Source organism: Larus michahellis, chromosome 1, assembly GCF_964199755.1.
Source record: "Larus michahellis chromosome 1, bLarMic1.1, whole genome shotgun sequence".
Taxonomy (NCBI): Eukaryota; Metazoa; Chordata; class Aves; order Charadriiformes; family Laridae; genus Larus; species Larus michahellis.
The window spans coordinates 101,207,790-101,233,192 of NC_133896.1; the positions used below are offsets into that span (position 1 = coordinate 101,207,790).

At 38.6% G+C, this 25,403-nt stretch overlaps 1 protein-coding gene across 3 annotated transcripts in view; it reads left to right on the forward strand.

Moving 5' to 3' along the window:
* Window positions 1-25,028, forward strand: part of ALCAM (activated leukocyte cell adhesion molecule) — a 121,209-nt gene extending 96,181 nt beyond the window's left edge. The window contains exons 7-17 of one of the 3 annotated variants that reach the window (XM_074596466.1): window positions 2,804-2,931; window positions 4,672-4,801; window positions 10,489-10,601; window positions 11,514-11,649; window positions 11,725-11,862; window positions 13,329-13,457; window positions 14,235-14,273; window positions 14,579-14,696; window positions 16,648-16,704; window positions 21,726-21,841; window positions 23,539-24,858. In XM_074596466.1, the coding sequence (XP_074452567.1) occupies window positions 2,804-2,931; window positions 4,672-4,801; window positions 10,489-10,601; window positions 11,514-11,649; window positions 11,725-11,862; window positions 13,329-13,457; window positions 14,235-14,273; window positions 14,579-14,696; window positions 16,648-16,704; window positions 21,726-21,813 (1,076 nt within the window). In that variant the 3' untranslated portion in view covers window positions 21,814-21,841; window positions 23,539-24,858. Of the gene's footprint in view, window positions 1-2,803; window positions 2,932-4,671; window positions 4,802-10,488; window positions 10,602-11,513; window positions 11,650-11,724; window positions 11,863-13,324; window positions 13,458-14,234; window positions 14,274-14,578; window positions 14,697-16,647; window positions 16,705-21,725; window positions 21,842-23,538 lie in introns of all 3 variants that reach the window. The other 2 variants (XM_074596476.1, XM_074596485.1) reach the window with 2 other exon arrangements.
* Window positions 25,029-25,403: the final 375 nt, after the last annotated feature.

A 25,403-nucleotide genomic window follows, 5' to 3' on the forward strand; every position in this document is an offset into this window, starting at 1 on the left:
ATTTTTTATGAGTCAAATGTGATGCATATGAAAAATGATAGCAGGCTCCAACTCTAAGAAATGGAATAAGAAATGGAAGTCTTCCTTTCAGTCATTTTTTTCAGATTGACTGTCAAAACTATCATGTTTTGCATCTCTAAAGCATGTAGAAAAAATTCATAAAGAAAATACGCTGTTCGTTCTGGTATCTAGTGAGAGATTCCTTGCAACTTACCCATTTATCATAAAGAAATGGGGAGTGCATGCTTAGAACTATGCCTGCAGAAGATTTTCTTAAAGATCTGTTCAGTCAGGATTGAAGAAATGTTTTACTGGGTTTTTAGCTCTGGGTTAGTGCAGTCTCTGCTACTCAAGTGTTTAATAGCTAGTTGACATCCTGGAAGCAGCCAGGCACTGTAACCTAATATAAGAAGAGTGAATTAGTTCCTGCCAAGCTGGGTGCTAGTTGGAAATTAATAACCTAGCTCAGCTAGCAGTAGTTAACCATGGGCTCTGGTTTGCAGCTGTAGCAAGCAAGCTACCAAAAGTAACACGAGTAATACAAGAGAACTCGTGGAGCTGGATGGTTAGATGGTATCTCAGATATCTAAATTATCTGGACTCCAGTTGTGTTGGGCTCTGCTCAGCATTAATCAGTGTAAACAGATAACATTTGTCAGGCGAACTTTCTAATCATGCCCTGTTGTTAAGCGTCTGTCTTGTTATGGATAAACTTCTTTACATAACAGATTAGACTCAAAGACACTTTATACTCATGCTGCTTCCAGCATTGGTATTTTTCTTGAAATTATGCAGAATTATGTCAGTTCTGGCTGTGGCTGGTCTGGGATAGCAGCATTCATTTACTAAATAACTGCCTCTTCGTGCTGGCTCCTAGAATTTTGCTCTTGCAGAAAGCAGGTACAAAGTCTCAGGTTTACAAAAGCACAAGTTAAGATGGGCTAGGCCAGGGATGCGTGTCGCTGAGAGGCAATATATACCTTCACCAGGCTGCTCCTGTTTATTAGTGAAAGTGGGGGAGTACATTACTCATGCTTAGCAGCACTCAGCATTGCATTGAGCACTGTGTCTTCCTGTCATCAGGTTGCGCCTTCCTCAGAAGGGTGACCTGTTTAGCTTAGAGAATAAATTATGTAGTCTTTTGATATTTACTTTATTTTTCTTTTCCAGTTTAGAGAGTGAAATTAAAAATGTGCTTCTGGTTGATTGCAGTAGATGCAAGGGTAAGATATTCCTACAGGAAAGACTGATGGTTTGCAGGAATGTCATTCTTGTTTAACTGTGTCCGTTTTTAATCCAGTTCTGTTCATCTCTGATGGAAAAACCTGTTCCAAATTAAAGTCCTTCTCATTATAGTTCATCCCTTTTCAGTCTTGAGACAAAGCCTGAGCACTTCCAGCGTATATCTAGACGTCCTTTATAATAACTTTTTCACGTTTGGTCACCTTCACATAAACTTGACAGGAGAGACAAGTTTCTGCAGCAGGCTAGCTTACCAGACAGCCTGAAACTGGGGTTTTTGGCCCAGCAGCCGCCAAGAGGCATGCATGTGATTCCTGGCCCACTACTTCATCACATCTGTTGTATTCCACACCAGCAGCCATGCTGGACTTCCCGTTCCTAAGCAGGCAAAGCTGTGCTTCAGCATTGCGGGTACTGAGAAGGGAAGCTGTTTGGACGTGGAAGGGAGCCGACGCTGTTGCACCTGAAGGACGGAGGACGTGGCTTGTTGAAGCCCGGTACCCCTCCTCCTATGATGAGGAGTGAGATGCTGTGTTAGGGCTCTCAGTCATTGAGAGGCCACAGCGGAATGCCATTCCTGTTATTGAGAAATCCCATAGCAGAAGACAGACATGATGAATGCCTTAAGGGTTGGGAGGGCTGTAGAGCACACGCTTCGCTAAACACCCGAAATCAACTGTCAGGCAAGGGTTTCTCTGCCGTGTAGAGTGTTTTAGTGTCTAATAACGTGCATTGTACTATGTCTTAATGCAAGACTGGCATCTTTGGTAGAATTTTATTTATTCACTGAAATTCATTAAAACAGTGAGGGTTATCTGCCCATATTATTTCTTTTAATTTTGTTCGTTTCGCTTTGCTTTTGAAAAATTAAATTTAGGCTTCTACTTAGAAAGAATAGCGTCTAAAGTGTACTCTGTCTTTGTCTTCAAAAAATTACCAAAGTGAAATGTAAGTTATAGTTCAACTTCACTGAACATGACAGAAGTGTGTTACATTTACAGTTCTGTTGACTATGTTAAGGGTCCTATTACATTCACCAAATTCATCTTTCTGAAAGCCCGTTGTGATCAGCATATAGAATAGGCTGAACATAGTCGCTTAGTTCATATTTCTTTCTTTTTAATGTAAGAAGGCTATTATCTAGTACTAACACAAGGCGTTGAGAGCTTCAGTTGTTTTTCTGATTGCTGCAGTCCTCCAAACAGCGAGCTTCACAGAGGACAAGTTAATCCCTCATAATGAAATCACACCATGAAACTGTTCATACTGATCAGGGTTTTTTTCTTTCAAGCACATGACATGGTTGTAATCATTGCTGGTTCAGTTACAGGTATTTTGTTGAAGAAAAATGAATTTTATATCATATGGCTTCTTTGCACTCACTTCATTGGCAAAAATACAAAAAAAAACCCACTTTTTTTTTATAAAAAGATCTACACATGCAAATACCTTCACCTGCTTGATGATAAAATCGCATACTCTTCGGCCATTAATATCATATGCATAGTGTTACTGTGTGGTTTTTTGCAGAAGCTATTAAATGTGTACGTTATTTTCACAGATCCAACGGAGAAGGTGACTATTCAAGTGTTGCCACAAAGTAGTACCATTAAAGAAGGCGATAACATCACTCTGAAGTGCTCAGGAAATGGCAACCCTCCTCCGCAGGAGTTCCTGTTTTACATTCCGGTAAGTCCTGCCTTGCTGTCACTGCCTAGTGAAATATTCTGTATCATCCCTTCCTACAGCCATTGCTGCATGTCAGTGTATACGTGATTTTATAACAAATGAAGGAATGGATTCAATGTGACTAAATCGGAAGATAGACAATCAACTATTATATCAGACTCTGAGAATGCCTCAACTGAGTTGGCAAAATATTTTGAAAAAACCTCTCCTTCCCCTCACCCCGCATGAAGTTTTTGGGGGTTTGGACCTACTAAACATTTCTAGGCTTCATTTCCCATCATCAGATATTTTGATAAGAAGCAGTTTTGACAAAAGGGTTTTAGCACCTTGAATTAAATCACCTCATCTGTTGTCATAACAGCCAAAGTTCCAGCAGTGAAAGTACAGGAAATCAATTCAGCTCTTTTTTGGACCTTCACAGATGAATCTTTGTGCACTTTCTTTTCATTAGTTAATTAATTAATTGTTTGGTGGCATAATAACACAAAAAAGAAAAGTGTGACGGCACAGGAGAAAGTGTAGAACAAATCTGTCAAATGTAGAAGATGCAGATTGAGAAAAATAAAGGCTTTGATACCATTAGTATTGGTGAAATCGCAGACAGATGTGGCTTTGTATTCTAAGATTCCTAGTCCTGCTTCCCGTGTCCTGCTTCTCTCTCCTATTCTATATCCCTTTTTTTGTTCCTACTGCAGTAGTGAGCAGAGCTGATGTTGAGAGAGGCCAAAAGCAGTGGCATGCTTTCAAATATTTCAAAAAATGCATGTCGCCCTTTGAACATAATCCTCATCTACTTTGGACTCCTGGCATGTTTGAATTGCTGAAGAGCAGCAAGGGAAACTAGGAGCTGACATCCTCTAATTTCAGAACGGCCATTTAGATTCAGTGAGCCATCCTAGGAACTCACTATATGCCAGGGAAAAAGTTTATGGTATCTCTCCTTGCTCCACGATCACAGTGAGTGAGCTTAAACCACCTCAGTTTGTCTTGTCTTCAGTCTCCCTGCTACCTGATACTAGTCTTTTTGCTCAAGGAGAGCTAGAATAGGTGATTTCTTTGGAAGATTTACGGGTATCATAAATCTTTCTGGATTCAGAGATACAACTTAAAGTTTCATTCTGTCCTTGTTTCAAAGCGGATCTAAGTCAGTCATTTGTAATCAGGTGAAAATTGGGAACTGGACAGGCAGAAAGCATCGCTTGCTGGCTAATTCAAAACACCAGTTTCTGTAGATAACTGCATGTAAAGTAGTGTAGACCCTAACAGGTTCCATACCACGATGTGGATAGTGCAAGGTTTGCTTGTGCTGTTTAAAAATGCAGTATGCTTCACATCATGATTTTTCCTAAACTGAATGTATCATTTCAGATACAGATTTAGAAATACGGGGTCTTTTGCTCTTGTGATTTCTGCAACACTCTTATTTGTAGCCTGTTTCAGTTTTTTGTTTTCTCCCCTTTTTCTTTCTGCTAAGCTTTCAAATTTTGTATTTTAATGTCCTGTTAAAATAAGTTAGTCATTCAATTAAAAGAGTAAGCTTTTAATCGTAGGTGTTTTTTAAAGCTATGGTGTCATACAGGAAATAAACCTTAGTATTATTAACAGGTAACTACACTTCAATGATGCCGTGTCTATACGTATTTTGGAGTATTTCACCGTCCTTATACTAAAAAAATCCTCAACAAAAATAAATGTTTTTATCAGGCCCATATACAATAAATGTTTTGTTTCCATCCACAGGGAGAAACAGAAGGTATAAGAAGCTCAGATACTTACTCAATGACAGATGTGAGACGAAATGCAACAGGAGAATACAAGTGCTCTCTGACCGACAAAAGCATGATGGACTCAACCACCATCACTGTGCACTGTAAGCCATTGCATTTTGTACTCCTAGTTAGGATACAAAGCTGTCTTGCACCTTCTGGGATGGTCTGTCTCTTCTTTACTTAGGTAGAATAGTTCCGTATTTTTTATTTTTTTTTTACTTTTTCTATCTGTTTAAAAACCTTAACTTTCTCAATTCGTTGGCTCAGATACAGATTCACTTTATGTAACTTTTGTGTAGCATATGATACTCTTGCAGCGTCACGTACAGTGAAAATTCTGGCGGTTTATGTTTCACTCGTGAACATATATATGGCAAATTATTCTGCTCCAGCTGTGCCTTAGAATGTACTCAAACACACAAGCTGGCTCACAGTGGTGTATCACTGAAGGTCATGCTTCATAGTCAAATTCACATTAGTCTGCTATTCCTTCATCTTACCTCAATGAGGTTAACATGTGAGGAGTCTAGAGAAGTGACTTAGGAATTCATTATATTCACATAGGGCAAGTTGCTTTTTTCACCTTTCCCAGAATTGTGAACTCAATGAAGTTTCTTCAGCTGGGTACTAAGGTATTTACTCACACTTTATCAGCACCACTGTAAAAGCAGCCATTGAACTGGTTGAACCATTGAAGCAATGGTTGCTTTTCAGTGGTTGCTTTTAATCTGTTTGGGTGAGAAAACGAGAGCTGGGACTCTTTCAGACTTCGTTGTACTATCACAGCCTGTGAAATGAGGCTCAGGCCAATGGTTCTAGGTTTCCCCTGGAAACGCTGATAGTCGGTAGTCTTCACAGTAACATAAATACCTTTAATAATTGACAGGTTCAGAGGGACATGATGGATAAAGAAGTTTAAAGACAAACACATATATATATATATATATATAAAGTATAACAGTAGTTACACGTTGCATAAAAAGAAACTTCATGTTTGTATACATGCTTTTTGTGCTGTGTTGGTTTTTTTTTTCTTGGAAGAGGTACAATGCATGCAGGAAATATCTGTATACGAATAATTATGCTATTCCACTTAATGAATATTTTCCATTTGGTAAGGTCATCTGCTGTTTTGCTGCCCACCTCTTCTCTTTGCCGAGAGTCGGGCTATGTAAGATCTGAAGAGAGCTCTGTACTACTGCCGCTAGCTGCCCAATATCAAAGGTAGCTTGCTGGTAGTTCACTATGGTCTAACTGACCCTTTTATTCTACTCCAAGGGGATTGCATGCCTACTTGTACTTCCATAAATACTTACTCTAAAGAATGACTTCCTCAGTTCCCAAGTTATTTATAACAAGCGAGTTTCCTTTCTCTGCTGTTTTGTCTGCATGTCAGAAGAGCTTACTACACGACAGAAGCATGTATTTTCTTGACAGAAGTCTTTCCAGTGTTGGCAGCTCATGCAGCTACTCAGAACTCATAGGAATAATCTGGTACCCTGCTGCCTTACTCCACTTAGGTTCATTTAGTTTTGTTTTTCTTAAACACCTTTATCTGCAATAAAGCCTTTGCTTAAGTGAGGCACAGCGGCCTGGAATAGTTCTGTAATTCTTAAATGCCCAGACCGTGCCCTATCTTTAAGCTTACTTCAGTGTCTGGCCTTATGCTGGTCTAAAGGCATAAGGCCTCCATCTTTCAGTTGCTTGCTTTATATTAATTTTCCAGCATAACTCGCTAATTTTTAGTGCTTTCTCCTTCTAATGTACATAAATATTTTTGGTGTTAGAAGTTCAGATTAGTTTCTTTGCCTCCATGATGTTTTTTGTCCTTCAAGTCCTACTTATTAATGCCTATCAAATCCTGCTTTTTCACCCTCTTTTTCTTTATTGCGTACCTTTTCACATATGGATGAATATTTCTGTCTATGCTGTTGCACTGAGAGAGTCTTCATTCTGAGTCCGGGCTTTTTGTTTCTTCACATCCGACCTGGAAACTTTAGATTTTTTTTTTTTAATTTTCACTTAAAAAAAACACAAACCACACAGCAAAAAACAGGCAATATAGCAATTTTAGTTTAAGCCTATGCATCCATTTATAGTAATTTGTTACATTTCAACTGTAGTGCTTTTTCCCCAAACAGATTTTATTGAGCATTATAATTACACTGGTTCCTCTCAGTGTTTACATAGGGAAAGCTTCTCACTGGTATGAAAATACATTAGCACATTATAGGCCTTAAATATTTTTCTAGCAAAATATTCTGGCTCAATACCGAGCTCTTTTTTTCCAAGATGAATGTAAATTATGAGAGTCGTAGAAAGCTGAAAATTGGCATTAAAGCATCTGGGTTACCCATAATGTTTAGGGAAATTATTTATAAAGCAAATAGAGAGGGGAAGAAAGAGTCTTTTCTTTATCCATAGAACATAAGGGACAAACTGGACAACCTGGGGTCTTGGCTCTACAGAGCAGGTGCGGGGTCTGTGCACCCAGGTCCCAGTTTAAAGTCCGGCAGAGCTGAGTGCTTGTGGTTGGCATGATTTGTCCCTCAAGAGAGGAAGCAACAGAACAGGATTTATGTTGTGGATTTGGTGGGTTTTACACTAGGTTGTTAATTTTCTGCCAGCTCTTGAGTGAGTTTGCCCAGGATCAGATGAGCAAAACTGGCAGAGGCCAGGAAGGAAAAAGGAGGGGGCTGTGGCAGAACGTGTTTACAACCACTTAAACTGCTATAGAATCATGCCCTGTGGAAGGTAAGGAAAGCACCTAGCAATAGAGGACGGGTATACCTTCCCTCAGCTATGAAGAAGCAGGTGACTTTCCACCCAGAGTCATTTTTCTTTATCTCTTGATAGACTTGTTTCTGCACGTCTAACCCAGTATGGAGTAGGGCTCTGGAACTTCCTCTTAGTGATGCTTACGTTTCTGCTAAAGTGTGTTTTCTGGGGAAAAGGATTTGCAAACCTTCCGGTAAATTCAAAGGTTTTAGAGATTTACCGTTTGTGTTTCTCCATAGATATTTTTTATAGTCTTTTCTTGTGCTTACAGACACATTGAAAATATAGGAGAAATAACCTTTTGAATTGCATGGAAAAAAATCTTCTATTCTCAGTATATTAGAAAAAGTTTCTGGTTGTCTGCTGGTATAGTTGGAGAGTTCAGACTACAGGCAAGTTCTGTGCATAGTTTTCCCAGTTGTAGCACAGTATTCCATCAGAGGCCTCCTTTAAATGCTGGGAGCCTGTCCTATATGTGCGATAGAGTTTCAAAACTGAAATGTTTGCTCCAGTCTTCCCCACATTAATTCCATACCTCGCTCACATGATGTGGTAATACATGCAGAATGCGCTGTTTGCCTCTTCCCTGTGCTATTTGGTATGCAAAGATAGCGCTGAAATCAATGGAAGACTTCAAGTGAGACCACATTAAAAGCTAGCATATATCGGAAATGGTGCCTGATGAGAAGTTTGTTTATGAAGAACATTTCAAAGACAAACAGGAAATGTATGGAAAATTCGTGCAACAAAGTTTTTCTTTCAACGGCAACGAAAATGAATTTGGGCAGTTTTCTGTATGCAAGAAATATTTCCTCCTCATACTTCTGTACCAAGAAGAGATTATTTACTAATGGAGCATATAACTTAAAAGGTAAAACTATCTACATAACACTTCTTTGTGGACCCTACAGATAAACTGGCAGAATATTAATCCAAATCAAATTGCTCTATGGAGACTTCCTAGAGGGAATCTTGTGCTAAATAGTAGCTTAATTCTATACTTGCCTCATAAATCACCTTACAAATACTGCTCTGAGCTGTGCAGTTCATCTTGCACAACGTAAATTTTCCTGAACTTCTGTAGCAGCCGAGACCATTGTGTGACAGGGACTATAGTCTCAGTTATACCATAAAAAGGGTGGGGTGGGGGATGCAGGCATGGTACCCTGGAGGAAGACTGGGTTAAAGGATTGCTCTGGGCTCAGTGACAGTCATGCCTGAGATGAAGGCCAAAAAATGGGTAAGTTTCTGCTTCCTGTGGTGTATGTGAGAGGAACCCCTCCTGTATGGTCTTTGGTGATCCCGTGGGTTTGAGGTGCTGGCTTCCTTCAAAGAACAAAAGGTTTAAGTAGATGTTGAAGGAGAGTCACACTGAGGAAAAACAGAAATAATTCTTAGCTTTTTCTTCAGCCACCCCTCTGCCCTGGTAGTATGCGCTCAAGAGTAACAGAGCAGGAAGAGACACATTCCATGCACCTTCTGAATCTATATACAAATGCTCACTGGCCAAGTCTTGTGGGTTTTTTTAATTTATTTTTTTTTCTTTTGCCAGCAGTAGTAAGATCGGGAGAATCTTGTTAGTTTGGTTGCATTTACTAGTTAGGGAGGCAGGGGGAGAAATCCCCATGGGAATACAGAAACAAAATGCCATTTTGTCTCTTCTGTAAGTTCTTTGCTTTACTCATGCACAGATGAAAGTACAGTTCTTGTGACCTTTCGGACTAGGCATTAGACTCATAACACAGATAATATTGTAGACTGATGGTACTGAACGGACCCTAGTTGTTCCCTGAAGTTCTGCCTTTAATTATAATGGTGTTCCCAGGGCAACCACTGAATGAAGCCAGTAGCTAAGTTCACTGTTTTGTTAAGGAAAACTCACTATTTTCCCTTTCTCCTACCAACTGTGATTTTGCCTCAAGCTTTTTTTAAACTCTGCTTAAAAGCTGAAAGGATGTCTTGCAGTCCTTTTCCAGCAAGTACTATATTTGTGATGAAATCATGTGTGCTTGCCATTTGAGTCTGTGTGTGTGTGCGCGTCTGTGATAGTCATTCGACCAGGCAACTTGGCTTACAAGCAAGGCACTGTGAGAGGGGAAGCGAAATAGCGGCTTAGCTTGGCAAACTCTGCTTTTCTTTCAGTCTAGGATCTTTTTTTAAAAAAAGAAATTGCTGGCTGGCCAAATCCATATAGGAGGAAAAATCTAGAGCAGTGTTTCCTGACCTTTCTGTTACTGGCTCTCACCCTGCCTTGTGTCAAACACAGCTATCACTGACTCTGTAATTTCTCTGGAGCCAAAGTGGGTCAGGCAAAGCTTGGACTCCTGAGTTACACAAAAATGGCTTTTAAAGTTAAAAATGAAAACAAATAAATCAAAGGGCCTCATATGTGCTCCCCCAACCCTCTAATTCAGACCCCCTCACCACTTCAGTCCGTATCATGTCTCACACGCCCTGTACTGACAGTCCTCATCCTCTCCAGATGCTGAGGATAAAGATCGACTTGTTTTATCAGATTCAAGAAAGTTACCCTTGTCCCCTGTCCTCTTCTCCACACTTACTGTTTAAGTTAATCTGTCCCCACCTGCACAAGTCCTCCCCTGAAGGTACATGCCTGCCTGGCCCACAGCAAGCTACCCTCACAGCAGTCTGTGCTTCCCCTTTCAAGATGCACGTACTGCTATGTGAAGTACTCCTTTAGCTTCTTGTACCTCCTTTGTCATTCTTGCAGCAGTACAAGGTGAAAAAAAATGTATCCATTTGTCTAGTGATTAGTGGGGTTTTGCTTTTCCTTTTAGCTTGTAATTACAGTAGAAACGTGAATGTTCTGCAGTGCCTATTTTCACATTCTCTCTTCTCTCTTACTTGTAAAATTGATCTAGGTTTTATTGAAGAACTGAAATCTTGAATGTGATGAGTGCAATTAGTCACATTTTCTATCCTCGGTAAGCCTTTGAAATTGGCCAGGCATTCTGAGATGAACTTTTGACAAATGTTCCTTCTCTCCCAGATTTGGATTTGCAGCTGACTCCTAGCGGAGAAGTCACAAAACAGATCGGAGAGGCCCTGCCTGTGTCATGCACTATTTCTTCTAGTAGAAATGCAACTGTGTTTTGGATAAAGGTCAGTAATTCATCTGCTTCACACTTCATCTGAGCGTTCACCTCTTCGTATTTCTGCTGCTACTTCAGTGTTTTGGAAGGAAAGAAGGAAGGAAGAAATTCATTGGGCTTTTTTAAGAATATTTTTAAATGAGTCTTACACATATGGCTAAAATGAGAGCTACTGACTCAAGTTGTTGACTGAAAATCAGTTACTGTAATTATCAGCTCAATTTTCAAATGGAGAGAAGTACTGCCTACTGTAAAACAAATATAACTTTTTTGAAATGGTCTGTATAAGGCCCTTTGAGAATCAGATCCCTCTAAGAAGGAAAGCCCATTTGGAGAAATTTGGATTCAGTAATCGCTTTCTCAGAGGCAAGCTTGGTCTTGGTGCCAACAAACATAGTGAAAGAGCAAGGCAGGTTGAGAGATCGGACGTTAGCAACTGGTGTTCAGTGGTTGGTGAAAAAGGTAGATGTCATAGATGGTGGGTTTTAATTTAAACCTGTACTGCTGGAAACTAAAAATAATGATACCTGATGGTTATTTAGTAGCATATGTTGATCTCATAAAGCCTGATTCCTAGAGGAAAGTTGTCTGTGTCTCAACAGCTTGTACCACTCCTGTTTTTGTGTAGCCCACTAGAAAAACTCAGGGCTAACAATTGATCGCATCTATGCCCTTGATTTGAAAGCGAACTTGTTAAAGAAGAAAGGAGGTGACTTTTATAAATCTCCAGTAGTTTCCACTTGTCCTGTTGTTACGTTGCTGTCAGCTATTCAAATGTAGTTATTAATGGGGGAACACTTAAAGAGTGAGGCTCTACTCTGCCAAAGCATGTGAAAAATTCTCTTGGTAGTATGCACCTTTGTAATTTAGAGGTTAATGTATTCTGAGTTAGAATTCAGAGATTAACTCCTTGCTTTATCAGGACAATACCAGAATGCAAACAAGTCCATCATTTTCAAGTCTTCAGTATCAAGATGCTGGAAACTACATCTGTGCAACTACTCTACAGGAGGTTGAAGGGTTACAGAAAAGAAAGACACTTAAACTTATTGTGGAAGGTAAGGGAGCATATAGTTATGATTATTAATTGTCCTTTTCAAACAAAATGGTTAACTGTAATATTGTTCTTGTAGGAAAACCTCAAATCAAAATGACAAAGAAAACCAACACAAACAAAATGTCTAAAACAATTGTCTGCCATGTGGAAGGTTTCCCCAAACCAGCAGTGCAATGGACAGTTACTGGTAGTGGAAGCATCATAAATAAAGCAAGTATCTTCTTATTATTTTATTCACCAAAAGATAGTGCATAGGGGATGCGATTTAAGATGAAATAACATTTTCCAGGCAGTGAGACTGAAGAAACTAAGTCTATTTCATTTATCTAAGAGAAGGTTAAGTGGTAGCTGTAGCTACATTGTACTTACATGGATGATTTCTGATGAGAAGCTCTTTTGAATAGAGCATGGGAAGGCACAGAAGATCCACTGGCTACAAGCCAAAGCTGGAAGGAAAAAGAAAAGGTTACAAATGAATTATGCATTTTTAAGTGAGGGTACTTAGTCATTTTATCTGGATATTGTGGTAATTTTGCCTTGCATAAAGAATTTACAAATAATGATGGAACTATAGAACTTACATTAGAAAGCAAATGGGTACTTGATATAGCCATTAACTGGGTGAAATGTAATGAAATGTGGCAAGTACAAGTCAGAAAGTACCGTCAATACAGTTCCTTACAGGCTTTTCCGTTTTTATCCTAATTTTTATAGTTGTTTTTGTATGTTTGTACTTGTTGTTTCTCACTGGAAACACAACCATAACGCAGTCATCCTGGGGGAGAAATAAGGAGTACCCATATGCAGCAGGAAGAATACCTGGAAAAATAAGCAAACTGAAGTATTTTCATATTGATTACCAAATCACATGCAAAGCATTGCCCCATTTTGCCTTAGCAGGAAAAATGAATGAGACGTCTATACAAGCAGTCAGAGACTGGATGTACAACGTACAGTACTCCTGTAGATTTCATTACTCCATTAGGTTTTGCTTTAATCCTACAGAAATTATGTATAGCTGTCAAATTTTGTCCATTTACTTGAAGTTATAGGGCAGGAATTCTCTTGAAACTATATAAATGATTGAAAATAATTTTCTCTGGACGTTGTATTAATCTAAGAATGATGTACAGCAAATGTAAGGAACAACTTCACTCACTATCACGGTGCAGATACTGCAGGTACTACTAGATATACGTAGCTTGGCAAAATAATGCTTAGTGTGGAAACAACTTGGAATGCCAGAAAGTGGAAAACTTACAGTGATTATTTTCCTTATAAAGATATAAATGAAAAACAGCAAGATGGAAAGAGATGATAACTTAGAAGTTTGGTTTGGGGTTTTCTTTAAGAATTTCATCACTTGGAATATTTTTTAAATAGTTGAAAGAAACAAAAGCAAATACAGAGCATGGTTAACTTCCTCAAAAATGCGTCTTTATCAGTGGGCTTACAGTGCACACTATACAAAACGTAGCTATATCTGGATATCTTGGCCAAAGTGTTTTCTTGCAAATACTCCTGTTACCATTTACTAAAATAATGCATTATTTCTATTGTTATCGTTTGGGAAACGGAAATATTAGTTGAAAGTTATTTCCCTCTGAACATTTGCAATGCATGTATTGTTTTTTGCATTTTTCAAGGGTACTAATCTTCATTTTTTCCCTTTTCAGACAGAGGAGACCAAATATGTTAATGGCAAATTTTCCAGTAAAATTGTAATTGCTCCTGAGGAAAATGTGACTTTAACCTGCATTGCAGAAAATCAGCTAGAAAGGACTGTGACCTCCCTGAATGTCTCTGCTAGTGAGTGTCTTCTAAAGACCATTTCCTTAAAGTTGTAGATTCACATAAAGTACCCACACTTAACGCTTATATGAAGAGTTAGGTCTGCATAGTAATGTTGATACTGAGATACTAATGCTGATACTAAGACCTTTTTGTCTTAAGTCAAGCAATTGTAAATCAAGTCTGGATCAGTAGCACATAAAATTTATTGATCGCCATCTGGGTGAAATCACTTAGTCTTCATGAATTTCTTGGCCAGCTATCTCATGCGTGCAATATATTATTTACTTTTGTAAATAATATTACAAAATAATATTGTGAGATAGTAGTGCAAAAATATTGCAAAATAATACATTAGTTACGAAGATATTTATTTATTACTAAATTAGTATCATCTTTTAGTCCCCAAATTCCAGTTTATTATTTACTGGTATGACTTGATTCAGAACAGGAATCAGCCATAGTGGGCTTTAATCAAATGTCACTTTTCAGTGATGAAAGCTACAGTGTCTATGGTGAGAAGCTACAGTTTGTGGAAGGGTAGCACAGAAATACTCACTTAGAGTATTAATTCTGAGATTAATATTACAGGTTCTGAATGAGATTCTTCAATTAGATATATTATGGTTACAAAGGGAAGACTCCCGCGTAAAGATAAGATTAATTACCTTGTTGTTTGGCAAGCACTGCATTAAGTTTCAGTGTTTCTGTCATTGCTGTAAATAGGCAATTAAAGGTGATGTTCCGGTATAACACATTTTGTCTTTAATTTAATTTTAACATTTTTCATTTCAGTAAGTATTCCAGAATACGATGAGCCAGAGGATAGAAATGGTATGTATGGTTTTCTATCTCTATAACCATTTTTGTTGATTGTCTCACTTCAAGACCTATCTAATGTCACTGAACAATTTCCACGGTCCTTCAAAGTTGGACTTGATTTGTAATAGCTGGTGCCATGATTGACTAAGAATGTGACTTTCTTGAAGCTTTAAATGTGTTTTTAAGAACAACACCTACTTTTTTTTGACTTTTTACTTTCTGACCCCTTTTCTTGTTTCTGATGGAAATTCTTTAGAAATGGTGTAATGCTTTACTTTATCATAGGTCACCTCATTAACTTTTCTTCTTTGCTTCAGATGACAATAGCGAAAAGGTTAATGACCAGGCAAAGCTAATAGTGGGGATTGTAGTCGGTCTTCTGCTGGCTGCTCTGGTTGCAGGTGTTGTCTACTGGCTCTATGTGAAGAAATCAAAGTAAGAATTTATGTAAAACTTGATACTAAATTGAAAAAAAATAATAATTATAAGTGGAAATGTATGTTTACCTGTTTTTCTTCTTGCAGCATTCCAGTAGTCTGAGCGGGGAAAAGTTGTTACAGTAGGTGCATTTTAATAGAGAAGGGAAACCTGGTACCTCTGATCAGCTTGTGCTAATGCCTAACAGGACACATTTCTTGGAGGTGGGGCTCCAAGACTGTTCATAGATCATGACCTGTAATGAGGTTCTGTTTCCTGGCAGCCACATCTGTGATGATTCTTGCATTTAAATATAATACCTGCTTAATTGTGGGATGTTACCTCTCTGTGGCTTCACTGGTACAAGAAACTGTCTTCATTTAGAAGTTGGATAGCTCATTTGCTTTAAAAATGGAATAAATTACAGAATAAGTCCAAACCATCTCAGGGAGAAGAAAGATCCTTAATTCATTTGTTCTTCTGTACTTTGAGATCTCTGCAGTAAAATACATAAAGATTGACCTTGTGTTGCTGAAAAACTAGAAGCTATTGTCCAAATCAATACATTTTAGCCTTGCTAGGCATAGAACAGGATTTGACAGTGAGTCCTGCTTGCTTACAAGTTTCTAATCACACAGGCTCACTTTGGAAAACTGGATGATCTCAAAAAGTAACTGTGATTCTCCGTCCTTATAAAGATGGCCATGACTGTATGCTGTTTGGCCTTATCCCCATACATTTGTCTTTAGGGAGAACTGAGGGCAGGCTTGCTTTCTGAAGGGTGTCTTATGGCTGCTTCTTAACAGGGAAGATCAAGGTAGTTATGCATAACATGCACAAATCAGTACAGATATAGGAGCAGTCTTAAAGTTCAGTTGTTCCTTCTGTGACCTTTCATTGAAATTAGATCAAATGAGATCTAAAATATACCAGTGGGATTTTACTACGAACAAATGTGTTTTCATTGATGTGAAAGTACAACAAGGAATTCTCCATCTGCTTGCAAATTCCCTTTTTTTTGGATAATACATAAGGATTTTACTCCAGCCATAACTGAGCAGGTTTTGGAAGTTTATCAAGTAAATAATTGCTGTAAATTATCCAGGCACAGAACCACAGTAGATATTATACAGAGGGAAAAAAAGTATCTTTTGCAAAGCTTATGCTTCTTTTGGTAGCAATTAAAAAGTACTGATAAAATTTGGCTCCTCCTCCCACACTTTGCTACTTGTGTAATAATGTCTAGAATCATTTTCTTTTGTCTTTCCTTTTGAATATGAGAATGCAGAATCATGAAACTGTGATTCACTGGTTTGAGGTTTGTTTGGAAGAGGTAGTTTGGGTATAAGGAGGGCAGAGAAGGTGACATATCTTTTTCTTGTACCATTATGTAGTGTGGGGAGATGGAAGAAGAATCTTAGAACAGAGCATGTCCTTTGCTGAGATGAGTTTATGACTTAAGAGAACTTTTTCAGCTTCAAAGATAGGATACAGCATATTCTAAATGCACAACACTTGTTTTCCTCATGCTCAACTTCTCTTTTACAAGCTTAGAGTAAAAATTAGAGCTAGAATTGATTAGTCAGGATCATTGGGAACAAAATAAAAATCCCTGTGTAGTTAAATAATAGTGTTCATATTTGATACATGGTTGCTGGCCTCTGAAACCCTTAATTGATGCATCTTCACTGACAGTTTCCTGTTCTCAGCATATATTTAAGTTGATCTGTTGTTATCCTCCCTGCTTTCTGCACCCTGTACTTGCAAGAGCAAGCAAAGTGTCAGTACCTATTCTGACAAAGTTTTCAGCATTAGGAATGAAAGTCAACCTTGCAAAAAGCACCTTCCACCTTTAGACACAACGTGTGTGTAATCACAACCCCTCCATCTCTGTACAGGCCAACAGTGTTAGTAGTTATTTTTTGAACCCACCCTTGAACAGTAACTCACCTAATCTCTGTCCCCAAAGTGACGCCAAAGGAAAGTCTGAGAAGGCAGCAGCACAGAACTTTCCAAGTCTGCCGAGGCAAGAAAAACATTACTTTTTTTCATTATCGGTGTTGTGGTTTGTATAATCTTCTATTGTCTTGTCATCCACACTAAGTAGGAATTATACTTGTAGCCTTGGAATATATTCACAATAAATCACTTACATAGTTATTCACTGCCTCAGCTCCACTTGATGCAAAAGCTGATTATTGCCACATATTCTTTTCACAATGAATATTATCCCATAAATCAGGGACTCATCTGTATTCCACATCCTGCAACCAGCCCCCTCTTGAATAAAGAGTTGAGGCTACCCACCCCAGCATGCTATGTTTCTCCTTCATCTGAGCAGAAGGCCAAAGATTTGTTTTCTACAGATTTCTCCTTTTTCCAAAAAGGATATTTTAAAGTAATTTGCACCAAACAGAATATAATTCAGCACTTCAGAATCTTTCTAAAATTTTTGTGTGGCCTCAGTCAAGTGATTACTAGGACACCCATCTGCAGTAAATCCTTCATAGATGGAATTTTCACCTTGCCAGAAACAGTAGAAGTTAAAGGTTTAGAAAGAAAATAACGCACCCAGCACTCTGTGTCCCTGTTCTCTAGGCACGGAAGTTTTGCATGTGGATTGGACCTTTGTCCCGTTTTTGTTCTTTGGGTTTGGAGGTACACAAATCTCAAGTCCCGTGAAGCTAGATCAAGGTTGAAGTTGTTTAAAATGCCATGAGGGGAAATTCAGCTGGGCAAGTTGAAGCACACCAGACTCTTGAAATTCTTCTTAGATCAGAGTAATCAAGAATGTTACCAGTGTCTCTGAACACTTGAGGCATAACAATTCTGCTTTTCTGATAGTTTATAGGAAACCAACATATGAGTCCAAACGTGGCAGCCCAAATACATAGGAAACTTGCTGTATGTTTTGAACAAGACTCAGCACTTGTCTTGTTTTTTGTGCAGTTCCCTTCCAGAGAAAAGACAAATTTACAAACATCTCTGAAACTGTCAATTCATGTTACAAAACTTCTATGAAAGTGGCAGAAATTAAAAAATAGTCATTCATTTCTCGATGACTGGAATATTTTTCTAATATCTCTGCCTTTTTCCCTGCTGATGGACATTTGAAAATAATTGGAGGAAGTGGAAGGCAAGATTGGGGTGAATAGAAAGAGGTTGCAGATAATCCATATTTGGATGTGTAAAACCATTAGCTCCTAGAAGATCTTTTGCAACAGTGCAGTTGAACATCTAACATGCCTTTCAAAAGTAGTGCAAGCTTTAATTAAATTTATGGCTCCTTCTTCAGCACCCAGAACTACACCCCTGTGTATTCTCTTATCCATCATTATCACAAGCTTGGGTAACAAGGACAAAGAGCACTGCAGATTTTCTTCCTTAAACAGTGTTGAGGGTGAGGCCTAGGCTTGTGAGATTAAAAGAAATTAGGAATTAAAACCCAACAACAGTTTCTGGTTCATCTATATGTAAGTCTATATTTACTCTACAGCAGGAAAAGCACTTGAGATGGAAAATGGTCTTTATATTAAAAACAATGCTATGAACAGTATCTAAACAAAATCCATGAAAATATTGGGCCCTCAGCACACGCATACACACACACTCTAAAGAAAACTAAAAACCTGACTTAGGTACTACTTGCAGGGAGATTTTGATTAGGATTCCCTGAGGATAATTATTTTCCTGAGGAGCAGGCATAGGTAAATGTGAAATATGAGTCATAATTTTAGCAAGAGCTCGGAATGATCCATGTTTTACAAATGAATTTAAAAAAAAAAAACAGATGAGACATATAAGTAAACTCATATTAGTACACCTAACTTCTCACTCTTCAGAAGAATATGGCCGGAGCACGCTAAGGTGTGGGCTTTGTTTGTGGAGCTGTAGATAATGTTAAAGTGTGCGAGATGGCCTGGGCAAAGTCTTGCCCTTTTTGGCAAATCCCTGGGAATATTTCTGTCCATCCGGACCGCGTTGCCCAGCTGCTCAGATATCATCAGGAAGTCGCTCCTGAGTTGCAAATGGAGCAGCTGACAGGAGTTAATGCACACAAAAAGTAAGGAGCAACTGTTGTTGAATGTTAAACTGGCAAAGGACCATTTGTCCTGTGCCTCGAGTCACCTCAGGAAGCGATGGAAGCCATGTTTTGAGCCATTTCTCTGTTACAAACCCAGGCCACGTCTGTCGAGCCCTGAGGATTGGTTCCATGCCAGGGTCGCCTGTTCCTCTGCCGTCGGCACAGCACTGCCAATGGATCACACTGCTGCCACTCAGTGCAAAATTACGCTTCTGTCCCTTAATAACACTATTTAGGTAGCGCTGAAAAAAAGGCAGCAGTATTGCTTGTGCTGAGGTGGTGAATCTGCTTAGGTATCAGTACTTAGGGACACCCCCCCCACCCCCCCACCCCCAAAAAAAAAAAAAGTCAGCAAGATCACCGAAACACCAAAATTAAACTGCCGTATTTCAGTCTCAGGCACTGAGAGTCTAAATCCATCTGATTGTCAGACATGAAAAACTGCTGCTACTCTCATTTCATGCAAGCAGTGTACACACCATACTCCAAAAGAGTTCTGGATTGCCTGCCTCTTTCAAAGTCAGAGTGCTGCCTTTCAGATCTCCCATTTTCACTCATTTTGGCTTTAGGAAAATAGAGGTGACATTTAGTGAGGCAAACAGCTTCGTTGAATGCAGAACTGAAATAGAACACTTTAAAAATCAAAACCTGATCGCATTGCAGAACCTCCCAGGTTTAGTCATTGAACAATTTTAACCTAATCAAAGACCAGTAATGCTAGTTACAGTTTCCTCCGCTGTTAAGTGTCAGGTCATGTGAAATCCAGTCTGCTTCGCATACTGTAAAACTCTCTTAATAAGAGGCCAAAAAAAAGAAAAAAAAAGAGGATCATACTGAGCCATGCCAATAGCCATCCAGTCCACTCTGTTGTCTCCAAGAGCAGACGTGAGCGGTTATACGAGGGCAGACGTGGCATGATACTACTTTCTCCCCTCCAGCTCATTTCAACTCAGGTAATTGCCCGAGTCCAGATTCTTTCGGCTTTTCATCTCTTTCCCCACTGTCTCCAATTTTGTAAGACTTATTTATGGAAGGGACTCATTAGCCACATGACAAGCCAAATCCCATGCTCTACCTCAACCAAACTTCTTTTTTTTTTAATTTAAAAAAGAAAGGTTTTTTTTAAAATTTTTAAGGGATTTGTTTGTTTGGAGGTTTGCTTCTTTTTCACTAGGATTAAAGAGATTTGTGAAAGGTTATTATGACCACAGAAGGTCAATCTCTACCAAAGCGTTGAATCTTCATTGCCTCTTACATCCTTTCCTTCTGTGCACATCACGTATTTCAGGTTTTGAATACCAGAAGACAGTAGAAAGTTACTGTGAACAGTAGAAATTTACCACTGTAGAACAAGTTACTTTGTGATATAATCTCAGCATTTTAAAAATTAACTTTGCCTGCGATAAGCAGAAGTTTGGGTCTTTGCAGTAGGTGGGTTTTCAGCACAGACACCTCCCTGTCAGCCACACAAACGTAACAGAGGCACTCTAAAGCCAATAGTGAAAGGTAAATGCGGCTTCGAAGCCTTAAAACTTATAGTCACTCAGGAAACAACCTACTCTAAAACCACAGATTTTAGAATGGTCCCGTTCGGTGTGTGATTTTGGGCCCAGAATCCCACGGCCCCCCGGCCCTCCACCACACACCTCTACCTCCCCAGCCCAGAGCGCAGCATTTCAGCAGCGCTCCCAGAGGCATTGAGGGTGAGGTGCGTTCGCACTCCCATCAGAAGCTCTTCCGAGACAAGAACTAAACTTAAAAGAAAAACTAGACTAACTCTCTTAACAGTTCTGTTCAGGCCCCCTTCAGCTCAGGGCACACGTAGCGCTTTAGCCACTGCCAGCGGCCTTTGCTCAGATGGAGGATGCGCACAGAAACACTCCACCAGCGGAAATTCAGAACAGGGGTTTTGGGAGGTACATACCTGCATGGTGTCAGCGTGACATGTCACACTATCTCGCGAACCTGTGTCTTCATTGTATTTTGCAAGTCAGTGTCACTGCGGGTCTTTACCCTGAAGCAAGGGTGAGCATATGCATGAATCTGTCACAACAGACGTTACTTTTCTGTAGGGGAAACAAATTACCCGTAGAGAAAAAGCGTCTACGATAATCTGCTTTGACACAAGGGATTTACTTTGTCCTGCTCAAACACATTTGCCCATTTACATTTTAAGAATTGTGGCCTTCAAAATGTTATCGCAGCACTGCAGGAATCTTTCACCTTGGCAGACAGTGAGGCTTCTCACACGTTAAATGAATGGCTTAGTGGTTTTATTGTGCTAAGCTAAACTAAGCGCTTAACTCATTAATTCATCTCCACTACTTGCATTAAGGAAGACCTGCTATTTTAAACGAGGCATTCCTCTCTTCTTTTTTTCTTTCCCCCCTCCAAACATTTACACAATCTCTTCTTTACCCAAAGCTTGTCAGTCATAGCCAGCACAGATCCAGAAGCCAGAGTGGGTTTTTTCGGTGTTGCTGGAGTTTTCATTAATTTCTTCACAGTTAAAGAGCTCCCATTTGGCACAGGCTCTGAAAGTCAATTACTACAAGTACACAAAAGATTGCTGTGTTGATCAAGATATCTTAGCCACCCTTGTAACATTTTAGTACGCCTTAAAGCAAGCTCTTGTTTATTGAAACAAGCTACACACTTAATTTGCCAAGAAACATGGATCTGCACAACTGGTTTAACTTTACTAAATGTCTGCTAGCTCGGAACAATTCTCAGTTCCTCAAGAAGTAAAAAACACATACACAGCCCTACTGGAATACTTCCTAACGCCAGTGAGGAACTGGTGCCATTGGTCTCTTTACAGACATATGCACGCCTGTTGCTCCACTCAGAACAGAACTGTAAGAATTTTATGTAGTACTGAGAGGGGAGGAGAGATGTCGTTAATGGGAGGATGGCACAAAGTGCTCTAGACATGCAAAAGTGACCTTATTTTTTCGTTATAGGGCAGCATCAAAACATGTAGACAAAGATCTTGGAAATATAGAAGAAAACAAAAAACTAGAAGAAAACAATCATAAATCTGAAACTTAAGAGGCAAAACGTGTCAGTCATATTCCAGGTAAGCATTTCATATTGCAGTGTTTCACATCACCTCTTTGTCCACCGTTTCTCCCCAGCAATCTGAGTGTGGCCATCACAGTGGTAGCTCGGAGGCTGTTGCTCCCTGTCAAGAGGTGAGGCAGGGCAGTGATTTTGGGTGGCGGACTATCAGGACAGACTCAGCCCCTGGCCAGTTAAGAAGTCATACCTGCATATGCACGTATTCAAGAAGCCTGACATTTAGGCATAACTTAGTACTTGGCTTTATTTTAATCCACATACTTGGGAAAACTAAAATACAAATTTGTGTAATATATCACTGTGGTATATGTGTGCGTGTGCATATATATGTTTATGAAGAGTATGGTTAGGCATAGTTTAGAAGGTTTTGAGTTATGACTTTAAATGTTCATGGGAACCTTCTTCCCTTACTGAAAGCAATTGTTTCTAAGTCTTTGGTCAGCTTTATTCATCATCAGTGCATGAAACTTTCCCTAGAACAAAATCATTCTTTTGCTCAAGATTTCACGTACTCATGCTATTATCGATTTTATCGTGGGAAGAGACACTGTATATTCAGTTAGTAACAATGCAACAGGTAGGAAAGTTTCCCCGACCGTGATCCGTACAAAATAAACTCCATACAAATAATTAGGTGGGTGCAGTTCAGTCAGGAATTACAGGAGCACTCCAAAGCACCAACAGCACCACCCGGTGTTCACATATATATACACCACTGCTGCATATATACGTGCCACTGCTGCATCTCTCCCCTTAGTACCCAAAGTAGGGGTTGAGACCATTTTTCTGACCAAATGAGGCCATTTTAAATTGACGCTGTGGTAGCACAACAGTGTGGAAACCAGCTATAGCCATGGTGAGGTTTCTTGTCCTCTTAAAAATGACAATAGTAAGTGTTCAGTGGTGGTGCGTTGTGAGTGGAATTACCACGTTTCATATTTAGATCAAAAAAGTTTCTTCCTTAAAGACAGCTCTCCTTATTAATAATTAAAATATGGTAGTGCTGTCCAAAAATTTTAAGTACTAGGCATTATTTTTGTACCAAATATTCAGAAGTCACTGGGTAGACTGATTATATAGTTACAAAGAGATGGCTGTATGCGCTTCGCTAGCAATATCACTGGTTTACCAGTTTGAAAGAGGGATTTGGGAATAACAAAATTATGCCCTATGAGTGATTTAAAAGTGGAAAATGAATTTGGATCTTGGAAAAGTTGCGGTGTAAATACCCGAAATGCTTCTAGTGCCATTCTGTGGGAAAATTCTGTAATCTTTTTGGTTAGGGCTTGTTTTCTATTTATTTTCTGGGCCTGGTACCTTCTGCAGCATTGCAATATTGAGGTGATTAGGTGGAGCTGAAGTTAGCTGAGGGTATTTTTTGAACTTGTGGGTTCAAATAGCATCGTGTGCCTTCAGCGCAATCTTTTACTCTAGTTATTTTATTTCTTCAGATCAGTAGATCTACATAAAGGACAACTTACCCAGTAAATCCATTACTTACCGCATAAACTTAGTGGATTTACCAGGAACGGTATCGCAACAGCTATTCTTACCATGAAAGAAAGTATTCTCATCATTGAACGGCAGAAGAAAGTACTATTCCTGTAGCTGTTTATTTGTAGGTTAGATACTGAGTAGTTACATTGGTCAGCGTATTTAAAAATGTTTAACTGGCTTTATCTTTCATATTTTCAGAGAATACATATAGACCAATTGAAGCATGAACGTGGATTGTATTTAAACATATACAAAGAAGTGACAGCTATTCATGGTTCAACTATTAAACAGATCATACTACCAAGTTTTCAAAGGATTTTAGACACAATTATCTCAAGCTAAAAAAAACCCCACAAACTAATTTTGGCGACAGCCGTGATAATAGGTCACCATGTTGTGTTCTGTTTGAAATATTTTTTTGTAAATGTCTGCACTGAAGATTTCTTTTTGTTTGCCTTTATGTAAATTTTTTACGTAGCTATTTTTATACACTGTAAGGCTTTGTTCTGGGAGTTGCTGTTAATCTGATGTATAGTGTAATGGTTTTATTTCAATTGTTTTTATGACACCCTTTGAGCAGGTACATGTCTAATTCTGATTGTTATCAGTGAAGCCTCCGCTTTGTAGCGAGTACCTAGAGTGTAAGGTTGTCTTAAAGGAAAATGTCAAACTCCTTTTTCATTCTTTGCAATCACAGTAGAGAGGAAGGGTGACAGCTGTGACAAGAATAAACTAAATTGGTAATAAAAGCGAACACTTAAAAAACCATGCAAAGCTAAGCAGCCAGAAAGGGAATAAAGAGTTTCTACGGAGAAGTCTGGGTATCGAGCGAGGAACACAATGAAAAATTCCTAGCCTACGTACAGACGGTGGCTAATAATCCTTTTCTTCTAGAGCAAGACACACATTTTATTGATACATTAGCAGTCGACTTTCGTGTTAGAATTAGGATAAGGAACTGGAATTCTGGGTTAATTTTGATTCCTTTATGTCATCTGCTGCCTTAAAGTACTGTACCTTTTCTTCATTTCAAAAAGATACCAGTCAGAATTGGAAACTTTTTTTAAAAAGTGGTCATATCAAAGCTGCATTTTTTTTGCCACAAAAATAGAATATATATATATTTTTTGTGTGTTTTTGTTAACTATGCTACAGATATTGAATGCACCTTGAGATAATTTTAGTGTTTTTAACTGGTACCTAATTTATCAAACAGTACATATAATTGTAACAATGAAATGTCGATGTATCTTTAGTTACATTCAAAGTTTGTAACTTTATAAACATGTTTTATGCTTGAGGGAATTTTTAGAATGGTACTGATAAGAAAACGTTTTAGGGTAAATGGCCAACAGAAAGTTGTACGTAAGGGAGAGAAGTTTAACCTTATGCGGCAGGTGAGTTTCTGGAGGAAAGTATCAGGCAGCTTGGACGGAGAGGAAGAGGAGGGTAAGCAGAACATCAGGTTTCCATTTACAAATATCCAGGGAAAAAGTAAGTTTTTATAGACTGGTAGGCAAAAATAAATAAATAAATAAATAAAAAGAGAAAAAGATGGACGTTAGGAAATGTATTTTGCCACTTTTGCATTATTTAGGGGGAAGAAAACACTGTTACTTGTAAATTTGTAAAATGTTACATGTCTGGGCAGTAGTGACTGATGTCTTAATAAAAGCTTCCTGTAGTGCATTGGCATGGATTAAATACATAAGATGTCCTATAAACTCTATGCTCTGTAAAATATGAGAGGGAAATCCTGTTATATGCCTCTAAACTTTGATTTGTTACTGTTTTATTTGGCAAAAAGAAAAAAAATTATGATCTTGGTCAATATTTAAACCAAAGTAAAATGGGGGAAAAAAACCAAAGTAATTTGTTTTGCATGGCTAAGCCATTCTGTTATCTCTGTAAATATTGTGATTTTTTTTCTTTTTAGAATTTTGTTAAAAAAATTCTAAAATTTTTAAACACCTGTTTTTCCAAAATAAAACGTGAACACACAAAAAAAAGTTACTTTATATACAAATATATCTTTTTCCTTTGGTGCGAGAACACTGCCAAGT